This window comes from Neopelma chrysocephalum, unplaced genomic scaffold, assembly GCF_003984885.1.
Source record: "Neopelma chrysocephalum unplaced genomic scaffold, ASM398488v2 Primary Assembly neopelma1_125, whole genome shotgun sequence".
Classification (NCBI taxonomy): Eukaryota; Metazoa; Chordata; class Aves; order Passeriformes; family Pipridae; genus Neopelma; species Neopelma chrysocephalum.
Window position 1 is genome coordinate 1,759,380 of NW_020897787.1, and position 17,299 is coordinate 1,776,678.

Here is a 17,299-nt window from a genome sequence, read left to right on the forward strand (position 1 = left end):
AGGTGAGGGTGCTGCAGGTGAGGGTGCTGCAGGTGAGGGTGCTGCAGAGCCCACCCCGCCCGGCCCCTGCAGCTCCAGCACTGACACCCTCCCTCAGCAGCACAGGCACTCAGATCAGCCCAGGCAGCAGCCCTGCAGGTCAGGAGAGAGGAGGTGATGAAAAATGGATGGAGAAGGGCCCTGTCCTGCCAGGCCCTCGGCAGGGATTGGCCTCCCTTGGCCCCGGGGACAGGGAGAGGCTCCCGGAGCAGGAGCTGCAGCTGCACAGCCCGGGGATGCTCCTCCTGCTCCACCGCCCCCGGCTCTGCAGCCACGGGGGCAAGGCAGGACTTTCACACGGGAAATGAGAAATTATCCGGTTGGAGAAGTACCACAGCAACCATCTCCCCCATCAGCCGTGCTCTGAGGCCATTAAGCAAGGCTCCTGAAGCACAGGCTGTCTCATGGTGAGCCCACAATAGGGGTATTAACCCATTTTACAGGATTTACCCAGGCAGTGCATGCACTTTTCTGTCTGCAGCATACTTAGCCCATTTACCCGATGTTTAGATGAATATAAACACTATTTTCTCTAGAGCAAGGAACTCGTGTCAAGATTTCCAATAGGTTTTCTTTAAATGTGTGTTTTAGCTGTAGTCTCCAATGGCTACTACAGATATTTGACTGGCAGAAGCAAGCAATTCAAAACCCTGGTGGTAATAATAAACTTGAAAAAGAAAATGATGGTTTCAAATTTAAACATTGAGTTCTGCCTTCTCAGAGCTCCTGGATGAGAACATGCGACACTGGAGGCTGCTTAATGGAGGTTTTCTCACCAATTTTATTAAATTCACACAAGCACTCCCCTAAGAAGCCCAAGAATTATTACAGGGCTGGTAGAGTTTATTATCCCTTCAGCAGGTTAATATGATGTTGATTTAAAATAGAATGCAGCTGAGCTGAAATTTTGTTTTCCATCATAATTTTGGTGCAGAATCAAGGACAAACAAAACCAAGTGTCATGCATGAGGAAAGCCTATGGATGAGAAAGCACTCAGAGACCAACATATACCTAAAAAAATTATTAATCTGCTCACTGTGTTCCTACATTCCTGTTCCTCTCCCTACAAGTCTCAATAGCTCCAAAGGAGGTGAGACAAAGCTTTATATCAGGTATGGCCTTTCCTTCTCTAACTCCAGGTACCAGCAGGAATTCCTCTCCCACAGCCTCCCTGTGTTCCTCTTTCTGGTAATGATGTGAGAAAATAATGACCTGAGGGTTTGACACTTTGGGCTACATCTTCAGACACCCTCAGGCTAATGAGCATTTCCCCATGCGAGGAGAAAGGTTTGATTTTGGTGTTTCAGTGAGGAATATGCCACTGGTGTGGAAATACTGTCCCACCTGGAGTGGCTCCCCACAAAACAAAGCTGCTACAGAGCTCCAGGTCTCTGGGCATTTTTCCCACTTCAAAGCAGATCTTTTTCTTTCTCCCTTCCTCCCCAAGAGAAGAGCAGCTGACACCATGTCCTGGCCTCTGCTTGCACTGTTACCTTCTCTTTAGACTTTACCAAGCTGTCCTAAATAAAAATTGCATGAGGCAGGTAAGAGCTGCACTTGGTGTTCTGACCTGCTGATGTTCAGCACTAGAAGTTACTTTTCCATAAAGATCAGCCCTGGGTGCAGCTTCATTTCAGGCACCCACTTCCAAAGCCCTGGAGATCAGAAGGAGAAGGACGAAGGACAGGCTCTCCTGTGAGATGATGTCCCTGCCCCTAATGCTCCCCAACTGTGCCCTGCAGGCACATGGGATGCCCTGCATGGCTCCAGGGAACGATGTGGGAACGACCTCACAAAGGGAGGACTAAGGAGGAGGGAAACTGCCCTCCCAGTTCACTCGAAGAAGTGAGAAGGGGAGGGAACCAACCTTAAAAAAATAAAAAAAGCCCAACAAAATAACAGCAACAAACAAACCAAAAACAGAGGAAAAAGGTCAAAGCAGAAGAGGATTGAGAAAGGATTCCCGAGGTTCCTGTGGCTGCAATGGCTCTGCTAGCAGGGTCTGCACTGGAAATAGTGTTAGTGATGAACCGGTTGGAAAACTGGCAGTTCTTGGGTCTACATTTGAAAAAGAACCCCTGGCACAAATCAAATTCCCTATATCTTCTATCCAGACACCTCACTCAATCCCATGGGGCTGAAGAAGTGCAAATCAGATTTGGCCACATAAGAGAGGGCACCAGAGGAGCCATAAGCAGGAGAGATGGATTAGAAATGCTCTTTCTGCCCACACAGCCCCACCAGCTCATGCAAGTGTGTGAGTTAAACATAAAATCTTACAGGTCTTCTACTTCATCCTCCCCCACCCAGAAGCTGCACTGGGTTGTGCAGTAATGGGAGAACCTGAAGAGTTAACGGGCAAACAGGTTCTCACCCCTGAGCATTCAGTGGGATGCTTTGTTACTTTCCTGCTAATGTGTGAAAATGAACCTAAATACGTGTTCCCATGTTTAAACCCTTTGTATGGAAGGAGGGTCTCACAGTGCACGGGAAGAGCCTGTTCCAGTGAAGCCACAACTTCAGTTGGCGTTGCTATTGTGACAGGAGAAAAAGGAGATAATCACGTTCTAGGGGAGGAGGGAAAAAAAAACAACCCTAAGCCCACAAGTCTTACATTTCCAGCATCCATTTCTACTTTCAGCAGGTGAGAAAGGGCTCCCAGTACCATTGTGAAAGGGAAAAACGATCAGGAGCTGCACAGCCAGTTCTATTGTATTTCCCACTGAAATAATTCAATACTCCACTGTGCTTCCCATTCTGAAAGTTCATGGCTCGCTTCCCGAGCTCAAACCTCAAAGTGGAAAAAAAACTCACCTAAAAATATTAAACTTGAATGGAAAATATACCATTTTGGTGGCAAAACAGTCCTAATTCAAGAACCTCTTTTATAAACTTAATGGTGCTCCCCAACTGTATTTAATTTTTGTATTATTATTTGCATTTATAATTGTATTTATGCTCTGAGGCCCAGATCCTAGACTGGTGTAAGACTTCGGTAATTTCAGGGCAGATGAAAAAACAAACACACACCAGGAAAAAACCAAACCAAAACAAAATCCCAAACAAAACGAGGACAGCAACAAAACCCAGAAAAAAACTCCAAACAAGTTAATTTAAAAAACATAACAGTATTAGTTGCACTTGTCCTTTCTGTTTCTCCAGGGAGCCCATTCCCCACAGGCTGCAGCTGCCCCCGGGCAGGACCATCCCAGCAAACACTCTGCTCTCCCAGCAGCTTTGGGCAGCTCCCTGGACACACACGGTGCTTCCTCGGGGAACTAAAACGCTCATCAGCCCAGGGGGCTCAGAGGTGGGATGAGTTTTGGACTCTCCAGCCCACACCAACGCCTACAGGGGACACGGTAGAAGATTCAGCACATTATTTAGAAAATGCAAGGGCTTGTTTGGAAGAGCTACTACTGCCTATCCTTCCTTTGAGGAGGCTGGAGCAGAGCCTGAGTTATCCTTTACTACAGCCAATGCTTCAGTAGTTTATTTTTGCATTCACTACTTTTTTTTTTTTTTTTAGAGATAGGAGATGGCAGAGCTGAGGATCTGTGTGTTTAATTACTGGATGCTGTAGACAGACTGTAATTACACCGTTTGCACTCTGGTTGATTCCACCCCGTTCTCCCAATTCATTTAAGTGCAAATAGCCTCGTTAGCTCCCTAATCAGAAAGTCTATAAATGCAGCAGTTGAGGCGCTCAGCACATCCCAACCAGCCCCCCCAAACCTGGGGAAGGGACCCGGAATCCTGCATCCCCATTCAGTCAGGCTGATACCTGGATTAAGGACCTACGGTGCATCCTCATCCCGGTTGATTCAAGGGATGCTGGACCTGGAAAAAAGACTGCAGAACGTGGGGTGCACTCCCACCCCCAGCCTGTTCAGGGGGTGCAGGAAACAGGGTGCACCCCAATGCACAGCCAATCCAAAGAGTTCAGGATCCTGGCCAGGAGGTGAAGGATATAAACTACATCAGCTACATCTCTGTGCCCAGCTGGTCAAAAAAAAAAAAAAAAAAAAGAAAAAAAAGCCAGCAGGACTCGGGCTCATGGCCAGCCACTCTGGGGTGCAGGACTCGGGCTCATGGCCAGCCACTTTGGGGTGCAGGACTCGGGCTCATGGCCAGCCACTCTGGGGTGCAGGACTCAAGAAAAGAGGGACAGGATCCAGTCTGCCCCCCGTGCCCAGCCGGTCTGGGTGATGCAGGACCAAGGTGCACCTTATTCCCAACTCTCCCAGTGAGTGCGGGGCACGGGGCCGTGGCACCCAGGCTGCACCCTCAGTGCCCAGCCAGCCCAGGGGGTGGAACCCCCGCCAGCCCAGGGCACAGAATCCGGAAAGGCGTTGCTGGATCTGGGCACCCCTGCGCCCGGCCAGCCCGGGAGAGGCAGGACCTGGGCTGCATCCCATCCCCGGCCAGCCGCGGGTGCCGGACCCGAGGAAAAACCCTGCTGCCGAGCCGCTCGGGGTGCGGGAGCCGGGGTGCGGGATCCAGGGTGCGGGATCCAGGGTGCGCCCCGTGTCCTGCGCTCGCAGGATCTGAGTGAGCAACCACAGGAGCCGGGATGCGCCTCCTGCCCGGCCGGTGCGGGACCCGGGGAATAGCGGCGATCCCGAGGGGGTCGGGTGGGTGCGGGACCCGGGCGAGGGGGATGCGGGACCCCCACGCCCGCCCAGCCGGGGGTGGCAGGACCAGGGGTGCGGCCGGTCCGGGGGTCGCGGGAGGCGAGGACCGGCCGTGCGGGACGCGGTCCGGGGGGATGCGGGGCGCGGGGAGCACTCACATCGAGGATGACGGAGGTGCCCTTCCTCTGGGCGGCGGCGGCGGCGCCCGGGGCGAGCAGCTCCCGCTCGGCGAGGCCCTTGTCGCCCATCCTGGCGGCCGCCCAGCGCAGGAGCCCGTCCAGCCCGCGCAGCGCCGGCGCAGGTTTCCGCAGCAGCCTCTGCACGCCGGCCCGGCAGTACCGCGCCGCCTGCTCGCACATCGCTCAGCGCAACCTCATCCCGCCGACGGGGCTCCCCCGCCTTCGCCTCCTCCTCCTCCTCCCACAGCCCTCGCCGGCAGCGGGCGGGTCCGCGGGGGGACCCCGGGGGGGCTGCCCCGAGAGCGAGAGGGGGGTTTTGGGGCTGGGGGTAGGTCAGCCCAGCCGGGTTCCGGCACAAACCACCCTTTTAGGCATTTTCTGTCTAAAAAGACTGTTCCTGTGGTGTGTTCTCTCCCCTCCACAGCCCTCCTATATCCATACGGATTTTAGCAGCTCTTTGTAGGGACAGAAGAGAACAAATTTCTTGCTAGCAAATAAAACTTGCCCCTGACTGCCTATCCCTACTCCAGAAAGCCCCCATACAACGAACAGCCAGCAATCCCACCTGGGCTATTGCAGCTCCCATGGCTACAGTGCTCAGCTGGACAAACACTTCTAACCCTATTTTGCAAGGATGTTGCTTTGTGATACTCTCCTCCTCAGCTACACAGGTCAAGATTCAGACTTGCAGCAGGGGCAATAAGTCTTCTGGACAAAATGGCACCGAATCATTTCATCTCCCACTCCCCACCAGAGATGCTCCCCGTTTGAGTTCAGACTCATAAAGGCACCAAAGCCTCAGACCCAGACACACTTGGAGGGTTCCCTAGAATTCCAAAGCAGCCACAGGCTCCAAATGGGCTTTCCCACATGCAGCAGCCAGACCCCTCACAGGCAGCTCCAGGGGACTCAATGCTCCACCAGGGCCACATCCCCAGATTAGAACATCTCTGACACAGCAGCCAGCACTCCCAGCACCCCATGCAGTCATTGCACACTTCCCACACTGAGCTGTGTGCCTGACCTGCAAATTAGGAACAGCGAGATCGCTCCAACAGACCTGACCAACTACTGCTTGAACAGAAACAAACAGCAAGAATTATTTCTTTCAGCAGAGTTCACACATTGCAGTGCAGCAAAGCCCAGACCCCTGGCCCAGAAAAGCCTACCCAGAGGAATTATTTAGCCTCCTCTTCTAACCACACAGCTTTATTCAGGTAAATTAGGGTGAAACTTCTGTGTTGGAGGTGACAGGTGGGGAATGTGCATTTTCCTTTCAGCTGCTGCTCAAAGAAGAGTGAGTGGGAGCCTGGTTCTCTCTGCTGCAGTACTTGCACAATAGCTGGAAGCTCTTGAAAGGCTTTCAGACAAATGGGGCCCAGAGCAGCCTGGCAGTAGGTCAGGACACCCACGGGCTGAGCCCCTCTTTCACCAACTCTCACCTTTCAGGGTTTCTTTATCCAGCATTAAAAAATTCATGGGCCTGTACCTCTGGTGGCCAGAACTATTGTGCTCTTTTGTACTTGTACAATCCTCAGGTTATTCCTGTGCTTCTTTCTCCTTCAGACTTTCCTGCACTAAATGGCTGGTTCAGACTGTATTGATCATACCCAGGTTAGGATTACTACATAAACTTGTTAATTAAAACTATTGACTGAATAAGTCTATAAATGTGGTTCTTTGGATTTTCCTTCCCATTTGCCATGAAGATTCACAGAATATTCTGAGTTGGAAGGGACCCACAAGGATCATCAAGTCCTTAAGTGAATGGCCCATACAGGGATGGAATCCACAACCTCAGCACTATTAGCACCATCTCTAACCAGTTCAGCTAACCCCAGGGTTTCATTCATTACTTGGATTTGAATTTTGGGGCTATTTCTGTGCTTTTGTCAAAATCAGTTCTTCTAAATTCCAGTTCTATGGCATTTAAATACTCATTTTTCCTCCTAAATGGATCTAGATAGAAAAAGTTTTAGCCATTCAGGCATTAGGAAGAAGCCAGCCATTTGTACTGGGTTGTGTTCCTTGGGGCTATTTCCAAGTTTCTGTGAAGTTGAAGTCTGAGGAAAAAGTGGGAAAGACTGTTTGATTTGGGTGAGGAGACAGAGGAACCCTCAAGGCGCATGCTTAGGCTGGTGCCAGCCCCTGTCACACCACAGCCAAGGGGCAGGGCAGGGGCACAGACCTCACCTTTTGCTTTGTGTGCCAAATATCCTCCCCTGCTTCTTGCCCAGGGAGACAAGAAACCCTCTGTCCTGTGCAAATAAACACAACTGCAGCCAAGACACCTTTGCCAGCCTCTGCTGCCATCCCGTGCTGCTGGCTGTGGCACTGAGCAGTGCCCAGCAAACAGCCACCAACCAGGGCCAAGAGAAACCAAACAGGTGATGGGCAAGTGGAACCAGCAGAGTTTTCCTGCTGCAGAACATCCCCTGCCTCTTTAGCTGCAGCCCCCAGGCATCAACACACTTGTTGCTCTTCCATTAAAGGTGGAGAGAGCAGGACCAGCAGCAGCCCCTGCTTGCCCTGGAAGCTTTATAAATAATGCAGATGCTGAGCAGCACAGAAATAAATAGGAGAGAATACAACAAAACCAGCACAGATAAATCCAGACAAACATTCAGAAACTCTATGAGATCTCAAAAAAGGGCTATTTCCATTCCAGTTTCAAGTCTGATCATGGCACAACAGTTTTTCCTGCCTGGTGACTGTGGAGCTCAGCACAAAGCACTGTTTATCCCATCCCTGGTGATGTTTTCCCTTCCACCTTCCACACAGGGCTTATTCAGGTGCTGCACACAGTATTTTCCAGCCACTTCTAGAAAGGCTGTTAGAGCAGGAGCTCAAACCATGTGCTGTAATTTCAGATGAGAGGCCACTTGAAAAGCCCAAGGGCTTCTCTGAAGGAAAGGTCCGAGTCAGAGCAGTGCTGCCCACACCCCACATGGCAGGCAGAGACAGCAGCTTTCATCTCCCCTTTGAATTGTGCCTTCTCCCCCCTGCCCCTCTGCACACAGCAGGCAGCTTTATTTGATTAAAAACTTCCAACAGGCAGGACCTGCAGCCGTGCTTGGTGCAAAATGTCACAAACGACTTACTAATATTGACTAATGACTGAGGGATTGAGGTGAATCCAACAGTTGATGGCGGGAAGAGGAAATGGCAACCCTGTCACAGAGTGGGAATTAGGCAGAGCAACCTTGGCTGCCCAGCCCAGAGGCTCTAATGACCCTGTAGTGCCTGTATTAATTTCTGTTTATTGCAATGCAGCATGGAATCACCAGGTGATTTTATCAAAATTCATACCCCAGCTTGAAAATGCCACACAGCCAACAGCACCAAGGTAATTTACTGGTCTGAACCGAAGAAGATCCACGGGCAGCAGGTGTTAACTCCTGAAAACACAGCAAACCCCCTCCCCTCTGCAAGCTGAGCAGGGCAGAGCCCGTGGTTTGGGGAACACAGCTCACCCACACAGCTAATGAGGTGTTCAGTCCACCCCAGTCACTGGGACCAGGGGCTTCTGCTCCAGGCCCTGCAATCAGGGGGAGTACAAAGCTTCAAATGCACCATTTTAGGCCAGATTCAGCTCAGAAATCTAAGTTCTTGTTTAAAGACAAAACGTAGCCTTAGCCTTTAAATACCTCCAGAGCTTCTTCCAACCACAGTCATTCTAATGAGACAAAAAAACCTCTTTTCAAGCACTTCTGCATCCAAACACTCCCTCCTGCTCCAGGACCAGCACTGCAGCCAAGGGGGGAACAAGCAGGTCCAGCACAAGGGGAGAGAGGCCAAGTTTTTCTGAGGAATTACTCAGCCCCCCCAATGCTGCAAATGGAAACCAGGCACAGTTTGAGTTCTGGTTATTGCTGGTCACGATCCTAAAGGAAATCTGGTAAAGGGGAATTATAAAGAGTAGTCTTACCATCAAATAAAACTTCTGCAGCATAGGATATCATAGCTCTCAGACATCCAGATTTCCCCAGAGCTCTAAGACAATTCTCCAGACCAATAAGAGGAATAATCACCATAAGAAAAAAATAAAGTAAAAAAAGAATTTCTAAAAACAAAATCAAAATCAAGCTCCACTTCATAAGAGACTCACCTTCCAAGACGTAGATAGGCTCATCCTGGAGAGGGCCTGGGAACTGTGTAGCTTCTCCCAACCCCTCAGCAACAGCAGAGCTCCTGGCTGGGCTGAGCATCCTTTAAAACCCAGGACACCTGGGCTGGGGCTGCACAGCTGCCTTTCCTCCACCATTTAGTGGAAACCTTAAAACCCAAAGAATATTCTTGTTATTCTGAGTGCAGGAACGCAGGCAAACAACAGACAAAACCCTTGTGTTGATGGCTGCTAACACCAGAGGGTGGTGGATGGTTTGGTTTTGGTGTTGGCTTTTGAGGGGCTTCCTGAGCTCTGTTGTTTTGACAATTGAGAAAGTGAACATTTGACACCCAAACCAACACACCCGTGATTAAAGTCACAGGTCATTGCCCTGACAGAGCTTGTGACTGTGTAGTTGTAGGGAAGAGATATTGTAACATTTATCTTGCATGTTTATTACTTACAGTAGTGTTCACCTAAAGCAGACCAAAATATTTTTCCCTGCAATATGCAATTTAGGTCAGAACTATTAAGAACCCTTGGAATAAGCTGATACATTTCTGATGACCTTTCATGTTTACCCTTTGTTTCTGTTGCCCCCTACACCTCACTTCAGATCCTATATAACAGGATAAAAAGCATGGAAATGGGGAATTGTAGACTTTCAGATTTCTAAGCCTGTGTGTTGGCATGACCACCAATTTAAGACGTTAAAGTTATTGCACCTAAATAAAATATTGCCTCTTTGTAACTGACCTCCCCAGTTGCTACATAAAACAGATAATTTACACAGTCTCAATGGCCAAAATGTGTCTGTGAATTGTTGAAATTAAAGCTATCAAGCTTCCTCATAGCAAGAGGGGGGAGAGAGGGACTGGCACTTTTCCCATTGCCCATACCCTTTGTAATTAATTTCTGAAATAATTTCCTCCTTTGCCCAGCAGATATCATCTCTGCACTGTGCATTTGTGCGAGGAAAGAAGATGTCCCCAGTTTATTATAACAGATACAGTTAATTAACGTTCAGAGAGTAAAATCTGACAGCTTTCAGAGTCAGTGGGACTCCCCCTGGGTACCCCGTGCAGTTGGGATGGCAAAGCCCCCGGGGAGAGCCCAGGGGCAGTATTTTATTTGTCCTTATTTTCTGTCCTCAAAGTGACAGAGGTGAGGAAATTATTTATACCTTACACTGCTCCAGTAATTATTCACCAAGAGTTTGGGAGAGTAGCATCTTCCATTTCTCCAGTCCCCCTCACTGCTGGACGCACACACACAAAAATGACTTTATGAGCATGTTACTGGGTTTCCTGGCTGTGAAGCTGTTTTAAAATGCTGCTGTGTTTGTCACTTCGGGATCAAACTCATGTAATTTAATGGGTTTCACTGAGACATCAACAGGCCCTCAAGGCAGAGATCGATTTCTCACAACAAAGGGCTGCTCTTGAAATAATTTAGTGGGATCACCAAGAAGTGACTTTGAGCTGCAGGTGCTGGAATGCTCATGGATTGCAGCTTGCTGGGGTCTCCCTGGCCTCACATCCCCGGGAGAGCACGAAGATGAGCAGTGAAACAAGTGCCTTTTCCCTCACAAATTCCCTCTGTCTCATAAGGGCAGAGCTGGAAAAGGGCCACCATCGTCCTGTGATTGTCACCCTCGCGGGAATGTCCCGCCTGCAGCCTGTGCAGCACTGGAGGCTGTGCACGAACAGCACGGCGGGCGAGGACATCTAGTGCCTGCTGCTGAGGCTGCACAGGCTCTGGTCACAGAAACCCATCACACCCAGGTGCTGCCAGCAGATGCCCCTGCCCACCACCCCTTCCTTGGGCAGCAGCCCTGACTCTGGAAAAAAGAGATTTTCTTCAAATGAGACTCGGAGAAGACAGTTGGAGACAGGGAAGGTCCCACTGAGCTACACAATTCAACAGAGAACCTGAAATAATTACAGATTTGGGATGTCTTAATCTAGCCATCCCCATGGGTAGGGATGGATCCCTTCACGGTTTAAAGGACATTCACTGTGCAGAACTGAGCCCGTGTGACAGTGAGTGCAGTAACCCCGGCTGGGCAGCTCTGCAGTCGGGAGAGGGAGCTGTGCTGCTGCGGGACAGACACAGGGGCACCGCAGGGAGGGTTGCAAACCTGTTTCCAGTCAGACCTTGCAGCATAATGTGCTTTGAATAGTGCTTTAAAGAGGTTTTCATGGAATGAATCAACACTGTTTTAGTTGTCTTCCCCTCTTTCTTTGGAAGTTTTAAAAATCCATCGATATTCACAAAATTGGCACAAGTTATGTGTAACTTTAGGCCCCCTGAAAATCACGTTTTCAACGAGCTTACAACCCCCATCTCAGTGCAGCCCTGCTTGCACAGAACCTCTCTGCAGCATCCCAACACCAGTGGGATGTGTCCATGGCTGCAGAAATAGAGAAATCTTAAATTGCAATGAGATAAACTACCTGAATAACTGTTTTAATTCCTGGCAGAGAAAACAATGATTATGGGTTGCATCCATGGGTTGTTTTGGCTCCTCGTTTGGGTTCCCTTTGTTTCTGAGCAATTTTAGAGGGATTCTCCCAGTGCACCTCACCTGCTGTCTCCAGAATAAATCTGCTGCCTTCCAGGGACATTTCTGAGGGTTTCTCTACCAGGTGCACACTCTGAGTCACAGCAGATTTATTGCTTCACCTTTGCCTGCAGGATTACAGCAAGTGATTCCAGAAGCCATTCCTGTATCTGCAGTGCCAGCAGACAGACCATCAGCACAGCACTCCATGGTGCTGGATATTCTCTGTGGCTGGGAAGCATTCCCAGCTGTTAGCCTCCAACTTGTAAAAAAGAAATTCCAGAGTTGTTTATTTTATAGCATTCCAGGGCACACTTTAATGGCCCATTGTAAACATGAATCACACAAAGACTTTGATTCCAGGAAGATGTGAGGCTCCCCACAGCCACCCCTGAGAGGAGCAGGCGTTTTTGGTCCCAAAGAGCTGGAGGACACTGGGACTGCTGACGTGGAGAGAGGCACAGTGGGACTGGGAGAGGGCAGGTGAAAAGCACCTGTGGGGCCCTGGAGCGGGGCCAGCAGGGCTGGGTGGCTGCAGGGACTGGGATTGCTGGGACTAATCTCGTTGCCAGGAAATCCAGGGATCGGGAGATAAATGATCCGCAAGTGCCGGAGTCATTTGGCTGGAATTGCACCACCACATGTCACAGCCCTAAACCAGCTGGGCAAAAGTCCCTCCAGGCAGCCAGCTGGGCCCTGCCTTCAGGAGGATGGGAGGCTGCTGGAGCCAGGCCAGGGATGGCCACAAGAATGATGAGAGGGCTGGAGCACCTCTGCCATGGAGACAGGCTGGGGGAGCTGGGGCTGTTCCACCTGGAGAGAAGGGTCCAGGGAGACATTAAAGCACCTTCCAGCACCTAAACGGGCTCCAGGAAAACTGGAGAGGGACTTTGGACAAGGGCACAGAGTGACGAGGAGGAATGGCTTCGAACTGACAAAGAGCAGGGTTGGATGGGATGTGGGAAAGAAACTCTTCCCTGTGAGGGTGGGGAGGCACAGGTTGCCAGAGAAGCTGGGGATGTCTCACCTCTGGAAGTGTTCAGTGCCAGCTGGGACAGGGCTTGGAACAACCTGGTCTAGTGGGAGGTGTCCCTGCCCATGGCAGGGGCTTGGAATTACATCTTTTGAGTCCCTTCCAACCCAACCATTCACGGATTCTGTGATGATTGTGTAGTTTTGGGAAATAGCTGTATGGCTGTTGCTGGGTTATTGACCCATCCCCTTCCCCACTCCCACTGTGTTACTCTCACCCATGTTCTGTCACTGTGGCAAAGCTCTGTGCTGGCAACCACGACACCCCTGGCAGCAAACCTGCCTCCTGCACTGCCCAACACAGACACCAGTGCCCACAGGCCCTGGCAGGCTGCAAAAAAACTGCTGGATGCTCCATTTTCAAGGTAAAATACACAACCTTTGGTTAACACAACAGCCCTCTCTGTTTCTGAGTTCACCTGCCCACAGGAGGTTTTCTCAAAGACTTTTGGGGATGGGGTTATGACAACATAACACCATCATGTGTTCACCCTCCTCCTGAATGAGCTGCTGGCCATAATCCTGTGATGGTTCACATGCCAACACCATACACAGCCCTCACAGTACAATACAATACAATGTGCCTGGCAACAGCCTTGCCCAGTGTCAGCCACAAAGTGCCCTCCAGCTCTGACAGCTGGATCAGGCACTGCCAGGAGCCATATCTGGGGCCATTCCTTCCACAAATAAACAGTGATTGCCTTTAGCATTTCCAGCAATGCAAGCAGCAGCTGGCAGCAGCACACCCTGGTGTCTGCAGTCAGGTGAGCTGGCTGGGGGCTGGAGCTCAGCTCTCCCACCCTGGGCAAGCAGCTGCCACAAATACAGCACTGGCTTCCCTGCCCAGCACCAGGATGCTCCTCTGTGCCCTGCACTGAAGGGGTTCCTGGTGTAACTCAGGTTTACCAGAGCTGAAAACAGAGAGAAGAGCTGCAAAGAGAAGGGCACCTGTGGCTCCCACAGAGGCCTGTTTGAACACACCACCTTTCCCTGTCAGTGAAGCAGCGCCCCTCCAGCAGGGATTTCCTAAAATATCTGCCCTTCCCAGACTAACAATATATTTCATTTTCTTCAGGCCTCTCCTCTTTTGGCCTTTTATGTCTTTACTGCCTTGTTAGAGATATTCCTGCAGCTCCCTGTTCTGGACAACCCCATTTGCTGTACCAGGCACTGCCCATCACTAGGACATGTTGAATCCTCCTCACAGTTGGGGTGGCTGCCTGTGGGCACTGTAAGGATTTCTGAGCCAATCTTGGCTGGCAGTCAGATTTCCTAGGATGAACTGTTTATTGAGAATGTAATTCCCATTTGTTATTGTAAGAGCTGTCAGAAAAGAAAAAAGCCCAACACATCCAGGTAAGAGTTGCAGAGTCTGATCAAATGGACTGTCCAGCTGGCTGAGCCTTTTCCATGTAATATAAACTTCAAAGGAGTAAATAATTCATGAAATATCATCCTGACAAAGCTGAGTAGTAGGGAATCAGAGGAATTTGGAAATTACACTTCTGCATGGAAAATGTTTAGTATTAGTTCTTTCACCAAATAGGGGCCATTGGGACCTTCTAGCCTGGAGTGGGAATGTGGGGATCAGTCATTCAGCCCTTAGCAGAATGAGCACTTTTATCCCATCCAGTTCCACTTCCCTTGTCAGTGCAGTGTCCAAAGACTATTGGCACTGCACACCTGAGGAGAGGGGCAAAGGTGGTTCATCCACAGTGATATTAACTGGGGTAAGACTGGATTGTTTCAGCTGCAGGATTGCTTTCAAGGCCCCGGAGCTTTCTGGACCTAACGCTGGGAAAGTGGCACATATTCCATTGCAAATGGGGATGTGCTCTGGCAGAGCCACATCCCTTCCTCTGCAGAACCCTTTCCCAGCAGACAGAGGGGGATCCACTGCGCTGTTTAAAGGAAGACCAAAAAAAAGCCTTTCCGTGGAAATGGATGTAACAGAGCCCAAGGAAGGTCACGGGGGACAGGCAGCCTGGGAACAGGCAATTCTACCTCCCTTTGATGCGTTTTCCTTTGTTTCAGGGTGAGAACATTTCACTTGGCCCGTCCAGCTCCTGTTATGTCACATCCAGATTACTCAGTGGAGGAGGTATTTGGAGTGTTACATCAGACAGATAACAGTTGTTTATATAACTTGATCTTTTTCTCAGGCTTGTTTCCCCATCTTCTTGAAAAATATTTATGTAACTATTTATATTTTCAGGGATGTGAACTTTACCAACCTGAGGATGACAGTCACCTCCACTGTAAATCAGTGTGAGTGCTTGTGCAGAGCCCTGCAGTGCTGCCTGGGAACTTCTTCTGCTTGTCAGAGACACCAGTCCACCAAAACTAGAATTCTGCAGGGGAAGAAATCAGTTCTGGGGCAACACAGTTCTGAAATTTCTCCCATCCTTGAGATGGAAGGGTTTAGTCAAAAAGGGAACCAGAAACCACTGTAAAATCTCAGAGGTTCCACTGCAATGTCTGAGGTTCTGCCATAAATCCCTGATCAAATGCATTTTCCCAGTAGAAAATTTCCAAAGGTCTTACTTTCCCCTCTATGCAAAGCACAGGGACTGTTTCACAGAGGGATTTGAAAACTTTTGTTTCCAGGGGAGAAAACCTTCTTAATGTTACACATTTCATCAGGTCAGTATATTGCAGAGGTTTTATCCTGCATGCTTTAACATGCTGCCTTAAACCATCCTGGTTAGACTCCAGCCAGCAAAAACAGTGCCAGTTATTCACCCCCCTGATAAATCTCTTGCTCAAGCTTCATGAAGGTGCAGTGTGGGACATGGGGAATGTTTTTGCAGGGAGGTTACTTCAGGCAGCGTCAATCACCTGTAACTCATTCCTGTGAGATGCCACCCTTCCCTCTCACTGCTCATGTGTCTTATTGTTCATTAATCACCTTAATTTCCCCAGCAGAGATTCCATGACAAGAGCAGGATTTACAGAATAGCTGCTCCAGCAAGTCCAGAGGGAGTTTGGCAAACGGGTGCTGGAAAGGGCTCAGGGAAAACTTCCATTGCAACATCTGAGCTTGGAATTGTGCTTTCCCCTCCCTGCCCAGGCCTGGCCCTGTCTTTCTGGCCGTGCTGACACCATCCTTCCCAGCTAGCTGCAGGAAAACTGGGGATTGGATACCCTGCATCTCCAGGTTCCCTTTCCTTGGGTGAGGAGGTGAGACCCTGCCAAACCTCTCCCATCCTCGTGCCCCCCAGACCCACACAGACCCCCACCCAGCCCTGGGGAGGGCTGCCAGCTCCAGGCAGGGCTGTCACCCACCACCCTGCTGGGAGTGAGCCTACAGCACATTGCACCCACAGAGCTGTGAAATCCCTGCAGCCCCCCCATGGCAGCAGCTGCTGGCACTGCCTCCTCTGCCAGGAAACCAGTGAATCCACCCCGGCATCCCAGCAACCAGATCAGAGGAATAAAAGAAGGGAAAGAAACCTCAGCTGCACAGCATGAGGGATTCACATGGCATGAACTTTCCACCAGTTGAGGTTTGCTTGGTAACAACACTGCCACATTAACCTTGTGCAACTCGACCCATCACTGGTTTTATTTGCAGCCACCTTGGCAGCCTGGAAAGACAAACCTCTCCCCTGACCCTGTGTCACAGCGTCCATCACACATTCCCCTGTTCTCCTAGCTGGACAAGGCCCTGCTGTGTCCCTGCTGGTCCCCAGGCAGGATGCCCTGTGAGGGGCTCTGGGCACTGCAGCCACTGGGGCACCCGCATTCAGCATCCCCCCACTCTGTCATTTGCTTGGTTCTGCTAGATCTTAGTGTTTAAACTGAAAAGTCCATTATTACCCCAGGAAAACGCCAAGGATTTTTTTCTCTGGCATACAAATTCCCTGGGAATTTCAGTAGAAAGATCTGTTGGCTGGTTGATGAGCTCTGAAAGGTGTCTGTGCCTCTGAGGCCTCTGCTGACCCGGAGTTACGGTAATGCTGCATAACTGGGGGGCTAATGCCAAGTTTTAAATGAGGTTTGCTCCACTGGGCTGGCTCTCAAAAAGAATGAATGTTTTAGGCCTAAAACTGTGTCTGTGGTCTCATAAAAATGTACAGCTCTCCTGATTTTCTGTTTATTTGCCATTAAAGGAACGATTCCATCCCGCCCTTTGCTTGCCCTCTGGTTAAAGTTTGCCTCCTTGGCAGAGGGTTCAGTGGGATATAAAAGTGCAACTCAGATTTGGAAACTGACCCAATATAATATCCCAAAATCAGCACTTTGTCCTCAGCAGTAACTTTACACGCTCCCAACCCCTGTTGAACTGTCTCTGCATTCCCAGCTCCTCAGCTGCCATCTCACTGGGCAGAGCCCCTCTGACCTGGGCTGGGTCTAAAGCTGTGGCCAAAGGGTAAATCTCTTCAATAAGGGGGGCTTTCAACTTCCAGCCCAGGTTTCCCTGCTGGCAGCAGTGCTGGTTATGGAGCAGAGCCACGCTGCCTGTGCGTGGGTGCTGCCTGCCCTGGGATTCCCCTCCTTTCCCTTGTTCCCAGCCTGCTGCGGAGAACTATTGACAGCACTTCCAAGAAGTGAATGCAACCAGAAAAAACTGGCCTGGAAAACAAAATCCATTCTGCTTCCCTCACAAAAAGTTCCCGAGAGCTGCCTGCTCTGCTGCTGTAAATCCGTGTGTTTGCAGCTCCTTCTCCCAGCCCAGCTGTGTGACGGGTGCCCACCCGGAGCAGAGGGGCACCTTCCTCCAGCCAAGGGCACAAAAGCTGG

General features: G+C 50.2%; 1 protein-coding gene across 1 annotated transcript in view; it reads right to left on the bottom strand.

Moving 5' to 3' along the window:
• The window catches only part of NECAB2 (N-terminal EF-hand calcium binding protein 2), a 64,868-nt gene extending 59,819 nt beyond the window's left edge, over positions 1–5,049 (bottom strand). Inside the window, exon 1 of the mRNA XM_027698302.1 lies at positions 4,833–5,049. Coding sequence (XP_027554103.1) covers positions 4,833–5,033 — 201 coding nt within the window. The 5' untranslated portion in view covers positions 5,034–5,049. The remainder of the gene's footprint in view (positions 1–4,832) is intronic.
• Positions 5,050–17,299: the final 12,250 nt, after the last annotated feature.